We start from the raw sequence: 15,335 nt of genomic DNA on the forward strand, positions 1-15,335 counted from the left end.
TTATATTCAATTGAAAACAAAGATATAGAAACTTATTCAGTTGCACTTTGTCTTGAATATTATATGAATTTTCTTCCATGTAAAAAAAAAAAAAAATTATACCCATTTTAGTTATTATATTTTATAGTTTTATAAATTCATCATTAAATCAGTTTTTCTTAATCTTAAATATGTTACCTACATTATTAATTATGTATTTTATCGTGTATGCGATGATATAAATAAGAAACAAAAAATAAAAATATGCAATATTATAATAATATTATATTATAAGAAAAAATAAATATTATGTAAACAAAATATAAAATGTTATTAAAGTAATGAAAAAAAGTTTAAGAAATTAAACATTTATACAATATTTTAAGTCACCTTCAATATCGTTGATTATGTATTTCATGTTCGGTGAGCTGGCGTTAACTTCATTATCAAGATGTATTTTATCGAATCTTAGGGACAATTTCGTCTTTGTCATCATCGAACGGACTGATTTGTTCTATCGACACGCGGACACTGGTCACCGAGTCGACCGCATCGTAAATCGATGCAAAATTCGCCTCCTCGTTATAGATTCATTGACGTCGGACGCGACTTTCCCGACGAACGGGTAAGTTTGCGTGCACACGTTAACGAACCTTACGCAAGAGTTGCCACACCCGAAGTCGCGGTTGGCCACTGGAACGGTGACGGACACGGGGTCCGTTTGCGAACCACAATCCGAAAAGGCTGCGGGACTGGGAGCCGATCGACCACCGACGTCATCATGAGCCAGAGCGCCGTTTTGCGGTTCTTCCAGTCCGGCACAGCAACCGTGATGCGCGAAAACTCGACGAGCTAATACGGGAATAGTACGAACGAGATACGTTAAGAAAACCCCAACGGAGATCGAAAGTTGCCGTAGCGAAAATAAAACCTCAACCGTACTCACCTTGGTCCTTTGTCAGCCAGACCAGAAACTGTGGCCATCCGCAGATGAAACAAAACGCCTTCAGTTGCAACCGCTTGTCGTTCCTGTCCATCTCCTGAGCAGAAATACTACGGCGATCGGAACTGAAAAAATACATAAATATCATGCATCTCACGCGAGGCGGCGCGTTATTGTCGTACCGTACGACGTGTTACGATAATGTCGAGTAAATTCGTTTACCTAATAGTCAATCCCATTTTGTTGAAATCAGTTAATGATTTTGATATTATTGATGATCATCAACTAACCAATGAAGAACATGAAAAATTAGAAGGGCTTCAGCACCCACAGTTTTTTTATTGAAATTACGCCCCTGCATATAGGTATAATACAGGTCCACATATAAAACAATAAATATTTTTATCGTTTCTTCATCGTCAATATCACGTGACTTTAGTTGACAATAGTATAGATGAAACAATTGTTTACGAACTGAAATTAAAAAACCACCTACTGTAATACAAACAAATTGAACATTTAACTTGACACTAATCACTAAAATGGTTTTCTTCTCTCGTGTCAGACGTTCGTAAAATTGCATACATATTTTAATGTCCATAGGTTACAAAATACATAAGTCGTGGTGTCGTAACTGTATTCACAAATAAAGCTGTTAAGTTACGTTTTCTCAGTAGTGTTCAAACGCAAAATTTGTCTGCGTCTAGACGCAGTCATTTTTGTTTTTTTTTTATCAAACTGCGTTCACTGAAATTCTATCTTAGTACTTGCAACAGTAATTGGTTACATAAACGTAGTTATTTAAATTTGTTTAAAAAATATCTTTATCCAAATGCAACGACAATTAATTTTAAATAATAATAATATTATTTGTCAAATGTTCAAAGAACAAGATTTTGAAGATGTATTACTTTTTCGAATGATTCCTAAACAGAGAAATACATTCAACAGTATAGTGTCTACGAGAAAAACTGAAGGATTTTTTAAACAATTGACTAAAGGACATATTTTTAATAACGATAATAAATAATGATAATTGTTGAAAGCACAAGTAGTTTGGGCATTTTTATTGTCTAAACGCAAGATGTCTGAACGTTGCACTAGTGCAGATTAGTAGTACGCCTGAACGCACTGCATAATTTACCGACGTGATGCATTAAACGTAAGTATAAAAAAAAATTACCTATAAAATGCATGTACCTAGTGATAATGCGTCTGACGTTGCAAGAAAAACGCACCTTTAGATAGGCTCTAAAAAAAATGATAAAATAAAGTATTTTAAGGTCGTATTATATTTTTAATATTAGTTTGATAACCTTTTTATAATTTATTTTTGAGGTGTTTCCTTCAGTCTACTATTTGCTGTCAAATTTACTTAAGATTTATGCAAATAATGTTGTTTTCTATAGTAATTATATTATGCTTTAGGGCAGTGGTTCTCAAAGTGTGCGCCGTGGCACCCTGGTACACCGCGATGTCTGTATAGGGGCGCCGCGCTGTCATGAAATAATATCTGTTCCAAAATTGTCCGTATGATTAACCATGCTATGACTAGGGGAAGAGCGCCCTGAAAAAGCCTTGAATTAAAAAGGGCGCCGTGAGTCGAAAAAATTTGGGAAGCACTGCTTTAGGGATTAAATATTTTGTTTGTATATAGAACTTTAAAATGACTCTTCATTGCATTACATTCTAGGTATTTAAAATTTGCCATTTTTAAGTTATAATTTTAGTTTAAAATATTAGAATCAAGTAAAATTCACCATTAAAACAGATATCTATGAAAAATATAACTGTTTTTACTAATTTGACTATTCACACCCTTAAATAAAGTTGCTAGAACAATTTGGATTTTACTCTTTTCAAATACTGTTTTTCTTGGAATAGAGATCAGCCTCATTCTGATAGTTCTTATACTTCCCGCCATTTAATGAATAAGAAATAATATAAGACTACATTTTATAAACTTTGACAGTTTTACATTTTAGAATGTTTACCCAGTGATAATTCATAAAGATCAGTTTTCATAATCTCATTATTTCATGATAGTAATAAAGTTTAGTATTCTTCAACATTTTTTTTAATAAAACTATAATTTAAAATTTAAATGTAAACAGTGAGATTTAGTCACAATTTGGAGGTTAAGCAGAATAAAATGTATTTTTATACATTTAAAACATTTTTAGGAATGGGTTACCTTGATACCTTAAGAAATATTCATGATCAGTGGCATAGCTGAGATTTTTAAATGGGAGGGTTAAATGAGTTTTTGGCCAGATTAGATAAGAGTGGATTTAATAGTTCACCTTTCACCAGTTTTTTCCATCAGTTTATAAATGTATTTTCAGCATTTTAAAATAGTTTTAATAATAATTAATAAAATATAATTTACAAAAATAATAAATTAACGGTGGTTAGCTGCAACAGCATTAACATGACATGACATACTATAAAAACTATAATGATTATAAAATTATAGAGCTAGACTAGTCGCCACAACATTCATGATCAACATTTAGTACCAACGTTTTAAAATACTAAAATATCAACTAGTAGTATACTGGTATAGTGCATAAACACGGCCCATGAGGGAGGACCATATCCTTGGCTACGCTATTGTTCATAATTATTGAGTCATAAGCTCATCTTCTGATAATTCTATATTATTATCTTTATAAACAGAATTGACGTTGCACTACGTAAATCATTATACCTTGAATATAAGAATATATTATATTAATGCTTTTACAAATAATTAATTACTAATTTTAAGACACTATAACTCAAAATATTATTTTTAAATAAAATTATGTTAGTTACAAATTCAAATTAATACATAATTTATTGAAAGCATTTAAAAAAATCAATTTAAATTAGAAATTGATCTTAAAGTACAAATAAAGTGCTTCTAATTTATTCTAAAGAATCAAAGATCTCCAAGGTCAACACTTTCAACAGTACTATCCATATTTTGATGATTGGTGTTAGTGTTTGAATTTACAGACAGGTCCATAACATTTGAAAAATTTTCATTAGGATAGTCCAATCGACCCCAAGATATTGGTTCAGCCTTTTTAAGCTTTATTTCAACTTTAGTCGGCAACATGGAGACATAACTATTATCAACATCAACAATCTAGAAAATTAATCATAATTAATTAAATATTTGACCAAATGTTTATATGACAATTAAATACCCCATATAACTCAATATCCTTGGAAAAAGTTGAATTTTCAGAAGGAAAAAATAGTTTAACTGACATTTTAATAGCAGACAATTTCACAAAAGAAATTTTTGGATCATATTTTTTAGCAAAGATTGATATCACAACCCAGGGTCCAGTCTGATGCCAATCTAATCGACAGTTTGTTTGTCCTTGAGTTTTCTAAATAAAAAATAACAACTACTTAATACTCACTTCAGCTTTTAATGAAATAATCATTTTTTTTTTTTTTTTTTTTTTTTATTTAATATTAATACAATATTTACCAAGTCTTTAATCCAACAATGATTTCCTTGAGAACATCCAACTTGCTCTAAAAATGCATTGAAATCTGATGTTTTTTTGTTACAACATGACCAATACTTCATGCCCTCATGGAATACTGGTATACCGGAATGATGAATACAGGCAAGGTTATCTTTTTCTGAACCTTCGTACGCCTACAATATTGGAGCAATGATATAGTAAATATGTTTAAATAATCATAATATTAAACATAAATTAATAAAACCTGTTTACATCCACTGTTCTTACACATAGTGCCAATAGTTATGCTTGAACTATTATTGTCATTTTGATTTGTATTGTTTATATTTATAGAATTAATTTGTTGCAACAGAGAAGAAGATATGGTTGGTATGATACTTTTTAATGGTGAAGTAGCTGGTGGTCTAGGCAATGATTCTAATTTTGGAGCGTGATATTCAATGATATCATCTTTGGTGTTTTTATCCAGAACATATTTTTCAGGCTCTTTTGGTTTTGTATTATTATGATAACCTTTTGTACAACCCTACAAGTATTCAAATATAAAAATAATATAAGAAATAATTTAAATATAACTTACTTTTATATTGAGAAATTCAGTAAAATCGGTACATTTCTTTTGACAACACGACCAACCTTTATATGCATCATGAAAAAAAGGTTCACTCGGATGAAATACACAGGAATCTATTATATTAGTATGAAAAACACCAAAATGATAAATTATTTATCGAATTACATTAAATTCTTATATACTTAAGATTAAAATATTTCATATTTGAAATTATTTTAACAAATTATTCACATATTAGCTAAAACTAGTTATACTTCTAGTAATTTAAGAAGATACCATTAATGATAAAAAAATAGAAAATAAATTGGCATTTACCTTTAAAATAACAAATATGTTTGGTATTTGTACAACAAATCTTGCATATGAGTAAGATTAAAACTTAATTTTAACAATTTTCATTTAACTTTTTTAACATAACAAATGAAATCAATTTTACAGGTAGTCTAATAATATTACCCAATACTATAGTTGGTAAATATATTAAAACATTAACAATTCAGTATTTAAATGTTTATATCAATAGCTATCCAGTGAATAACTAAATACCTCACAATATACATTTAATTTTGTTTATAAATTGCCATATGAATTTATTTTAGTGAATTAAATTTCATAGCTTACAAATACTATTAAAGCATGATATAAATAATAATAATGAATAGGCATTAAATGTATACATTTTTCAACATTTTAATAATAAATACCTTCAGAATTAAATGCTGGAGAGAATTTCGCAGCACATCCGCGATTATAACACAAAACTAAATTTTCATCGTTAGCCATTGTTTATTTTTAAATATTAAAATTTATGAAGGTGAATTAAATTAAGTTAATGAATACAATAAACTATAGACAAAAAGAAAAACTATTTTATTAATTTAAACCACACCACTCAAAATGAAAAATTGTGATAAATGACTCTGTATAGATTAAAACATGGAAATAAGATATTTATAAGAAATTAAAGAACAGTGTTGCCAAGAAATGAACATTAAACTCAAAAGTTTACTATGGTTATGTTCCTTTTTTACATACTCATAAAAATATAAAATAAAAATACAATGTTATAGAATTATTGGATTTATGCTTTTGGTTTAAAATATAAATGTATAATAAAATAATAAATTAAATTCAGCTTTACATCAATACATTTTCACATTACTTCATTAACCTTAACTAAGATTTTAAAATGAGTATGATAATTAAAAATATTATATTCTAGTTATAGGTGCCTTCCAATCAAATAAAATAATACAAATTTACTATAAGTGTCTGACATCATACATACTAGATTATGCTAATCTATACATTTAAAAAAAAAATTGTGCAGCTTTTAATAATTATACATTATGGTTTTTGGCGTAGTAAATGTATTTCTAAATCAAAATAACTACATTTTAAACTTTGATTTTTTTTGCCTCTTTTAATTTTTTTTTTATCTGAAAATTTTTAACAATGTATTAATCATTTATTATTTTATAAACCTATAACAATTTATAAATATTTACCTCTATTCAAATGAATTTAATCGTAGTTTATTTATTGATGGGATGTACTTTAAATCACAATTTTCTTGCATAGGACTAAATTATAAAATGATAAAATGTATTCAAAATTATTAAACATTCACTAGTTAATTTTAAACATAATAATAATTATTATTTTCTAATTACATGTAAATCTTTAATTTAACTAAGTCAAAAATATATTATGCACCTCAATTCATTATAGAATCAATATTTTACTCTAAAATTAAATTTTTATTGCATGTTTTTGTGTATGTATATAAAATATTCATGTTAGTTGTAATTTTGTAATTTTATTGTATTCATATTCATAGTAGCATTTATGATCAACATAGTTAATTCAATATAAATTATTATTCAACAAAAATGATAAAAATAGGCAATTGCCATTTACCTGGCATACACAGAAGAACCTGGTGTAGGTATCCCAGATGTAGTACTTCCTGATGATAAAATTGATAACATATTTTGAAATGACTGTTTTCTATTTAAAATTTTATGTTCGAAAATATTAATGTTATAAGACATGATTGAAATAAGAGAATTAAAACATTTTAATAACTACCTATATTTCATATCAGATTGTTTTGGATTAATGTTTGGGTTAGAATTGCGGATATTGGCTTCATCATTTATCATCATAAAAGGGGTTGAATTTGGTTGAAAAATTGGCATTGAATTGGAATGAGTTTCTGATACGTTGCAGTTTTGCAGTTTTTGAGGTGTATTTCGCAATGCACTTCAAAATGGTAATACATAAATATAATATTAATATAATAATAATATAATTAATTAATTTAATAATTATATAATTTATATAATATTAATCATATTAGGTTTATATTATATGATATTAAACTAAATATAGTATTCACTTTTTAGCGATCTTTAATTCACCTTCAAGTTTCTTTATATACATTTTTGCTCTATTGTATTTTGATAACTATAAATAATATGGAAGGTATAAATTATTTTAAATTTACCAACAGAAAAATATTTAAAATAGATATTTTACCATGTTTTGGTGATATGCAACTAATTTAATACGATGTGCTTTTTGAAACTGCATTACTTTGACTAATTTCTCAGATACTTCTTCTGGTTCTTGAAAATATTCTAAGACTTCAGGATTTCTTTTTAATGACTAAAACGTTATCTTTTTTTATAAATATACCTATCGTTTATTCAATAAAAATAGTTCTTTTAAAATTATTTCATCATTTAAATTCATACCTTTTCTTCAATTGTAGTAGATGAACATTTATTTCTACAATGTTTGCAGCAATCCAGTGTACCTGAATTAAAATTTGTACAAAATAAAATAATTTTGGAAAATTATGAAAAATCCATCTGAGATCCTTACACATTCATAAATAATTAATATAATAAATTATACGGTATTATATTGTTTATCAAATTTTAAAAATACCCCAACAATTTTTATAGATTTTTTTTATTTTTATTTAAAGAACTTTTGCGAAGAATCATTAGAGTTCAATAATTACAATTAGTTAACTTATAAGTATAGACAATAGTACAAAACACAAACATTTTAAATTAAATGGCAATGAATGAAAAATTATAGTAAGAAAATTATAATTAAATAAACAATTAGAATAATTTAAGTACGTTATCAGTGGGTATGTATAGCAGTGGTGTCCCTAGACCCTTCTAAAATGAAGTAAAATACTAAGTACCATTCCTGTAATATTTATCAAATAGAGTAGTAGTAATATTAATTTAAAACTGTCAAAAAATTTAGTAATATGACACTTATGGTTTTGGATTAAATCTGAGGGGGGGAGTTGTTTTAAGGAATGGGTGGTACAGCAATGTTGATGGTGTTCATTGTAGATAGACCTTCTTTGTAAAGGTATGCACAGACTAAGCAACATTTTGTTGTCAATAAGTATCCTAACAACCGGTAACAAGTTGATAGATACTCATCAATAATGGGCGGCGTGATATCTAAGAAATTTATGGTGTGTTATCCAGGGGCGGCTCGTCAGAGAAGACTTTGAGACTGCGTCTCCCCTTAAAAAAAAAACAGCTACTTGTAAATAATAACTATTTAAAAATGCATGGAAATATTTTTATTTTTATTGAAAATACTCGTATGTTATAGAGTTTTCTATATTTATTATTATAAAATTATTAGCCACGAAATCAGGGACTAGAACCGTTTGAATTTATCGGTATCGGTTTCGGAACTGGTTCTCAGAAAATAAAATAACTGTTCTGGTTCGGTTCTATGATGAAAATTAATAAAGGTACCGATTCCTGTTATCAGTAAAATTTAATATTATTTCATATCAATGAAAAAAAAAAAATAGTGAATATACTATATATAGTATATATATATATATATATACTATTGTCCATTTGTTAGTGTAGTATAGCACTAAACGAAAAATTATTTTAATATGTATTGCTGACAATTAACGTTACCCCCTATAAAATACACAAAATAGTAATACTGTTATTAAATCTGTTATAACTGGTAAAACTAAATTGTTATGTATCAGAATTCAGAAGATAATAAAGTTTTAAATTAAAAATTTCATACGATAAATAGGTTAAAAATAATTGAATTATAAATAATAGCCTGCGCTCCATAGAAGCAAAAAAGTTAAAAAATATTTACAATACTCGTTAATAAACTATGAATTACAATTTACACTAGCGGGTGACTATTTTATTAATACCATCGCTTTATTTGGAAGATAATATTGATTCCAATTATGGTATATACTGGGAAAAACATTTCTATATAATATTTTGTGATATATATACACGTAATAAACACTTCAAAAATATAATTTTAAATAGGTAAAGAATATGAATAATAAGAATATAAGAATATATGATATTCTAATCTAATCTAATATGAATATAAGAATAGAATTTTGTATAGTTCTAGAAATAAACATAATAAGAATGGATCCCTGATTATTTATAAACAAAGTAGTAACTACAAATAATTTATGCTAAATAAAACTATTTAATTTTGGAACCTAAAAGAACCTTTATAATTTAAAAATTCCAGTTCTGTTCCGCTACTTCATTTATCAAAATAAAGGTTTCGGTTCCGGTATCGGTTCCTATTATTTAAAAGGTTCCGATTCCAAAACCGGTTCTTTTCGGTTCGATTCCTGTCTCTGCACAAAATATAAAACCTATAGTTATTTCGATGAAAACACTATTTTAGTAAGTTCGACGATGGTCACCGTTTCAGTGAAACTGACGTCTGACAGGTTCAATCGTAACATGTAATGGTTTGGCTCGTTGGACGGAGGGGCCGGGGAGAATAATGCGTGTGTTATAGACGCTATTGAAAATGGGTTCACGATGATAATTTCCGTGCCATAGCGTCGTCGTTAGTCGCTGTACGCCGTCATCTACGAATTCGTAGATAAAAACAATGGCAAAATTGAATTAGTTTAAATAAAAGTTTACCATTAAATTAAGTTAAAAATATTAACTAAATATTAAATGAAGTATTAAGTATTATTAATTTTCCAATAAAAGCGTTTTTCATGTTCGTTGTTGTATAGAATTTATGTTAAATACTTTAATTCTCTCCAGAATATTTACTATGAGTCGCTACTGATGTTACCCATTTAGAATTATGAGGAGATGCTGTACGTTTCCATGAGTGTAATGCGAATTTAACAGGATCTGATAGTGATTTCTTGCAATCACTAGAAAGGTTTCTCTCACAACACTTAACACTGCGTGCGTAATAGTAACAATAGTTTGCTATGTGGAAGTAAGGTTAACATTATTTACACTAAGGTGGAAAGAACTTTTTCCTCAGGAGCTCAATTTTTTTTTTTTTTTAATAGAGCAGATGGTCTAATTTAAAAACTTCGTTATTGTTATTGTAAACTTTTAAATCGATTCAAAATAGAGGCAAATTGGTTTTTGTGATTTGTTGATGATGTTAGTGACACGAATCACGTCATAACTTTTGTCTACTAACTATATATGTTTAGTGACCGAATAAACACAAACTTTTTTCTGTGTTGGGTAAAAATGCATGGAAATGATATCTTTATTATCGGTTAGGTAATATACTATGTTATGACTATTTACATTAATTGTGTGAATAATTAAATGCTCTGAAGTGGTTTTAAATTAATAACATGATGTGTTAATGAGCTCTGATATTGTCTTAGTGAAACTATTATAATCATTCACTTTACTATGATAAAAAGAGGGTGTGACGAAATGTATTTGGCCAAAGTTAATATACATGTTGTTGCGGACAAACTTCATATTTGTTTTCCTGATTCAAATAATGGTTCAAATACATAAGTTATCAAGTCTTTACACATAATTTTCTATTTGTTGTTGTTTTTAACAAAATATACAACTTAAGAAAAAAAGTTAAATGTTGGAAGCAGTTACTATTTCTAATATATTTTGTTTTTTAAAAAAAAATAAACTATATTCTAATATTTCAAATTTATCTTGAATAACATTTGGTTTCTTATAAATATTTAATAATTTTATAGAAAAACATTTTTTTCTAAAAGTATAAAAACCAAAACTATCCTGATTTCTGGTTTTAATATCTTTTTACATTTTACATTCTTGTTAATTAATATATGTTTAATGGAAATATAATAATATGTAATGTATATGTTTATTTATAATAATATTGTGAGTAATTTTATAAATATTTTATATTTTTATTTACTATGTCATACCTAAACTTATTTTAGATTATAAAAAAGTAAAGAATATAATAATTAATGTTTTTTAAAATGAAATGTTTTTTTTTTTTTTTATGTACAAACAAACTTTATGTTAGTGAACATGTTCTAAAAATATGAATAGATGATATTTTGAAAGGGTTTTTAATATTTCAGTCTATTTTGGAATTTCGGAAGTTTATAATTTAATAATATATTTTATCTGCAAAAGCGAATGATTCTAATAGCGATGACTTTATTTAAAATAACAAATTATAATTCCCGAAAAATTATTAATTTAGAGAACCTTGTTACTAAGTCCTAGTTTTAATTCGACAAAGCACGATAACATAAATGATGCACTATTATTTACTCCTACAAACAAATATAAATATATAATAACTAATATAGATAACTATAATAATGTTGATTGTGTTTATAGTTTATGTCAGGGCTCAGGAAGCCACCTCAAGTTTTATATGCTAATAAGTTAATATGTAATGTAATTAGTAATTACTAATTACTATATAGAAATAAATTATGATGAAGTAATTGTGTAAAGCAAGTCAAAACATATACAATTCTTTAAATTAAATCACTGATTAAAATTATTATGTATGTTGAAGTAAAAACTTTGAAATTTTTAATAATTAATAAGTTATTGTTTTGAAAAACTGCCCTGAGCAATACCAATTGGTGAAGATTTTTTGTTTGTAAAATTTTAAATTTAAGCCCCTATTAATAAAATGTTGTATTGGAATTTACAATAATTTTAAATTTATTTAAGGTAAACATGCCTTTGAAAATACATTTAAAAAAAAATTATTTCAATCAAACGAATATGGTCGTATGGATGTAGACTAAAATAAATTTGGAGCCTTATAATTATAATTACACTGGTTGGTGTATAGCTATACTAACTATATAGATTTCGAAATTAATACGTAGGGAATACGTAACATACATATAAAGCTGTACTGAACGAGCAAAAGGCAAGTTATATCAACAATCAATCGTTAATTCTTACCATCCAAAAAACAACCACATTTTTCGCAAAATATATGACCACAGCTGGTCAAATAAAACTTTTGCGTAGTGGCGTCGTCTCTTCCTCTGGGTTGGCTGAAACACGAGTTACAATGGATCCAATCCATTTTACAACGCAATGATCTTGAATCGATATTAATTAATACTAATCGAATTTGGATTTGGCTCTTACCAGGAACAAAGAAATTTGCTGTCGATGCACTTGGAACGCACGTTAAAACTGTAAGCGAGAATAAAAATTTCCCGCGAAACCGTTACCATCGTAACAGTACTAACCGTGGTATTGTGTTAAGTCGGGTTCACACTACACCGTGCCGTATCGTGTCTTCTAAAATAATTATCTCTGATTGGTTGAACCATATTGTTACATCAAGGTATACCGTATAATAAATCACAAGTTACCTCACTAACCAAAAGATACCGTGAAGTTGATTTTATCCAACTTTTGAACGTGTAGTTACCGATTTTAATAGTAATAATTTATTATTCTATGATAACATTATTCATAAAAACAAAGGGCTCGGAAGGTATTGCATTTGCATGATTTTATTGGGCTCTTCAATTTATTGCTAAGTAACGTTGAAATTGTTTTCATGACATTATGAAAAACCTAATGGGAACATTTTGAAAGAAAATTTCAAATTTCAGGCTATTTATTTTACTTATATTTTATTTTATGTTATATATTTATACCTAGAAATTATGTTTAGCTTAGTATAATATACTAACAATATTTGTACTGTTATGTACGAGTATATTTAATAAAATATCTTTATTTATGAATATTTTTGCGTTAAAAAAATTAAGTGCATATTTTTGACGCATATTTGTACGTTTTTAAGCGCATAAGTGCATGCATATTTAGTACTTTTTAAGTGCATTAAGTTCCGAGCCCCAATAATAATATAATACATACTTTCTACTAAATGATTTAATATTCATCAGTTATTATTTATTGAAACTTATGAAAATATTTCATATCTAATAAAAAAACTGCGAAAATATGTAACCAGAATTTGATAGCATCACCATAAGATATATATTGGTATCACACATTTTCAAAGCACACGGTCTGGTAAAATACACGTCACGGTATAGTGTGAACCCAGCTTTAGAAATGAGACACAAACAGAACCAAGGTAGAACAATGTTATTATATAGTATGATTTTTGCGCCTTTTATTTGCAGTGTAGGAACATATTTCATGTGTGTATAAATAGTGTTGTGTGTTAATTGTTTGTTTTCACTTTTTCAATATTAAAATATTAAAATGGTTTATTGCACAAATACTAAATTTTAAAACGCTCTCGTGCTAAAATGATATCTCGCCACATTATATAAATTATTGTAATATTATTAATTTTTATTAAATACTTTTTCATTTTAACAAAACTGTAAGTAACACACATTTCTATAACTATTATTAATATCATTAAAAATAAAATACATATTATTTTCATATCTATACAATATCACTCGGTATTGATCTAGAAAAAAAAAACATATTAAAGTTTCATTTAAACTAACAAAAACTATTTTAAATGTAATAGACTATATTGTCAAAAGAAGCAATAATATAAATTAACTTTGTATACATAAAATTGAAATAACAAACGTGAATTTAACACACTAACATTAATATATTATAACAAAAATGTAAAAGATTAGTTTTGAAAAAAATTACTGAACATTAAAAAAGTAAGTATAAAATGTTGGATTAGGATTGATATAAAATGGCGAACATTATTTTTACTATAATCGTAATCATTTAATTTATAATGAAAATATAAAATATAAATTCGATTGTGAATGATTTTAGTTTTATAAAAGTTTTATTAAAAAAAAAATTGACAGCTTGGAAGAATATAGTACTGATTGTTAATATATTTTTAATCAATACAAAATCTATTTATTCTTATATATATAGGTATAGTGTGTAATAATATGATTATTTGAGGTGTAGGAAATATCTTGTTTAAATATTTAATTCATATTAATTTTATTACTACAATAGTTGTAATTGTAATTGATAATTATTATCAGTTGGTATTTTGACTACTAATGCTTTTATATTAATGAGGATTAATAATGATTTAAATTTTAAACCACCTATTTTTTTCGTCGTTTATTTTTAACAACTCTTCCAGAGCAAACGATCCTTTTCGTTGACTACTATTGTGAATGCAATTTCTAAAAAGAAAAACAAATTAAGATTTCAAACCTCCAAGAATATTTTAGTATCTGTTTTAAAATAGTTGATTAGCTATTAACTTACAGAGAAGTTCTCGCAGAAGATACAGTTAGTCTATTCATCGGATAGCTATGTCTAGTCGTTTTTACCGGCTTTTTTAATTGCTTTTTCTGTTGTAACCATTTATAAAAATTTTTTTCATTTTCTACTCTCTTTTTTTGTTCTTCTTCATGCTTTTTTTGTTTTAATTCTTTCCTCCGTCTTTCCCGTTCCATTTTTTTATTCTGCCTTTCCAAAAGCTGTTCAGCCGACAAACCATACTCAGATCTCAGACCATTATAACCCGGCAATCGAGGACGTTCGGTACTAACCGACTTCTTAGCTCCTGCCATACTACTAGCCGTATATTCTTCTGTCGGTTTTTTCTTGATTACCAATTTCGCTCCTTTGTTTCCAGATTTATCTGTTTGAAATTCTAAAAATAAATCTGTATTTGGAGTTTTGGTTATGCGAGGTTTGGAATTTTCATCGTTGTTGGTTGCTTTTAAATTGATGTGAAAGAATTTGGTGGATTTATTATTTAAATTCGTTTCGCTGATATTATTCTTATTTAGTGGTTTAAGTTTACCCTTGGGGTCTAGTTCGAAGTAATAAGTCATTCGAGGCTTAATAGGTTGTGGTTGAGGCTGAGGCGGAATCCTTCTTTCAAACGTTTTTGTATGTTTTATTTTTTTTTGAAAATTTTGTGTAAAAGAACTAACTTTTTTTACAGGTTTTTCTACTTTTTTTTCGTTCGTCACTACTTTTTTACGAACTTTACTAATTTCTTTTAATTTATTTCTTAACTCTTCTGCGTTCAATTTCTTAGGCACATATATGTTCACGTCATC

The 15,335-nt window shown here is 27.0% G+C and overlaps 3 protein-coding genes across 6 annotated transcripts; all 3 read right to left on the reverse strand.

Moving 5' to 3' along the window:
* Positions 1-370: 370 nt before the first annotated feature.
* Positions 371-3,709, reverse strand: LOC112680389. Of its 2 annotated transcripts, XM_025550475.1 has the most exons (3): positions 1,145-3,709; positions 926-1,047; positions 371-831 (listed from the first exon to the last, which is right to left on the reverse strand). In XM_025550475.1, exons 1-3 carry the CDS (start codon positions 1,159-1,161, stop codon positions 515-517), a joined length of 456 nt encoding a protein of 151 aa, XP_025406260.1. In that variant the 5' UTR covers positions 1,162-3,709; the 3' UTR covers positions 371-514. The 2 variants fall into 2 exon arrangements, with proteins under 2 accessions (XP_025406260.1, XP_025406259.1); XM_025550474.1 differs by having other exon boundaries at positions 926-3,709.
* A 33-nt stretch (positions 3,710-3,742) lies between these two features.
* Positions 3,743-5,817, reverse strand: LOC112680390 (cysteine and histidine-rich domain-containing protein). Its single transcript, XM_025550476.1, has 6 exons — positions 5,689-5,817; positions 4,991-5,097; positions 4,655-4,936; positions 4,410-4,583; positions 4,117-4,305; positions 3,743-4,055 (listed from the first exon to the last, which is right to left on the reverse strand). The coding sequence occupies exons 1-6, from the start codon at positions 5,765-5,767 to the stop codon at positions 3,846-3,848; spliced, it is 1,041 nt and encodes a 346-aa protein (XP_025406261.1). The 5' UTR covers positions 5,768-5,817; the 3' UTR covers positions 3,743-3,845.
* A 675-nt stretch (positions 5,818-6,492) lies between these two features.
* On the reverse strand, positions 6,493-12,771 carry LOC112680374 (RING finger protein 212B). Of its 3 annotated transcripts, XM_025550458.1 has the most exons (9): positions 12,666-12,771; positions 12,427-12,579; positions 12,235-12,329; positions 7,744-7,805; positions 7,526-7,654; positions 7,386-7,453; positions 7,076-7,249; positions 6,905-6,994; positions 6,493-6,567 (listed from the first exon to the last, which is right to left on the reverse strand). In XM_025550458.1, the coding sequence occupies exons 2-9, from the start codon at positions 12,513-12,515 to the stop codon at positions 6,495-6,497; spliced, it is 780 nt and encodes a 259-aa protein (XP_025406243.1). In that variant the 5' UTR covers positions 12,516-12,579; positions 12,666-12,771; the 3' UTR covers positions 6,493-6,494. The 3 variants fall into 3 exon arrangements, with proteins under 3 accessions (XP_025406243.1, XP_025406242.1, XP_025406244.1); XM_025550457.1 differs by having other exon boundaries at positions 12,427-12,771; XM_025550459.1 differs by lacking the exon at positions 12,666-12,771 and having other exon boundaries at positions 12,235-12,512.
* Positions 12,772-15,335: the final 2,564 nt, after the last annotated feature.

This window comes from Sipha flava, unplaced genomic scaffold, assembly GCF_003268045.1.
Source record: "Sipha flava isolate LNK unplaced genomic scaffold, YSA_version1 176_pilon_pilon, whole genome shotgun sequence".
NCBI lineage: Eukaryota > Metazoa > Arthropoda > Insecta > Hemiptera > Aphididae > Sipha > Sipha flava.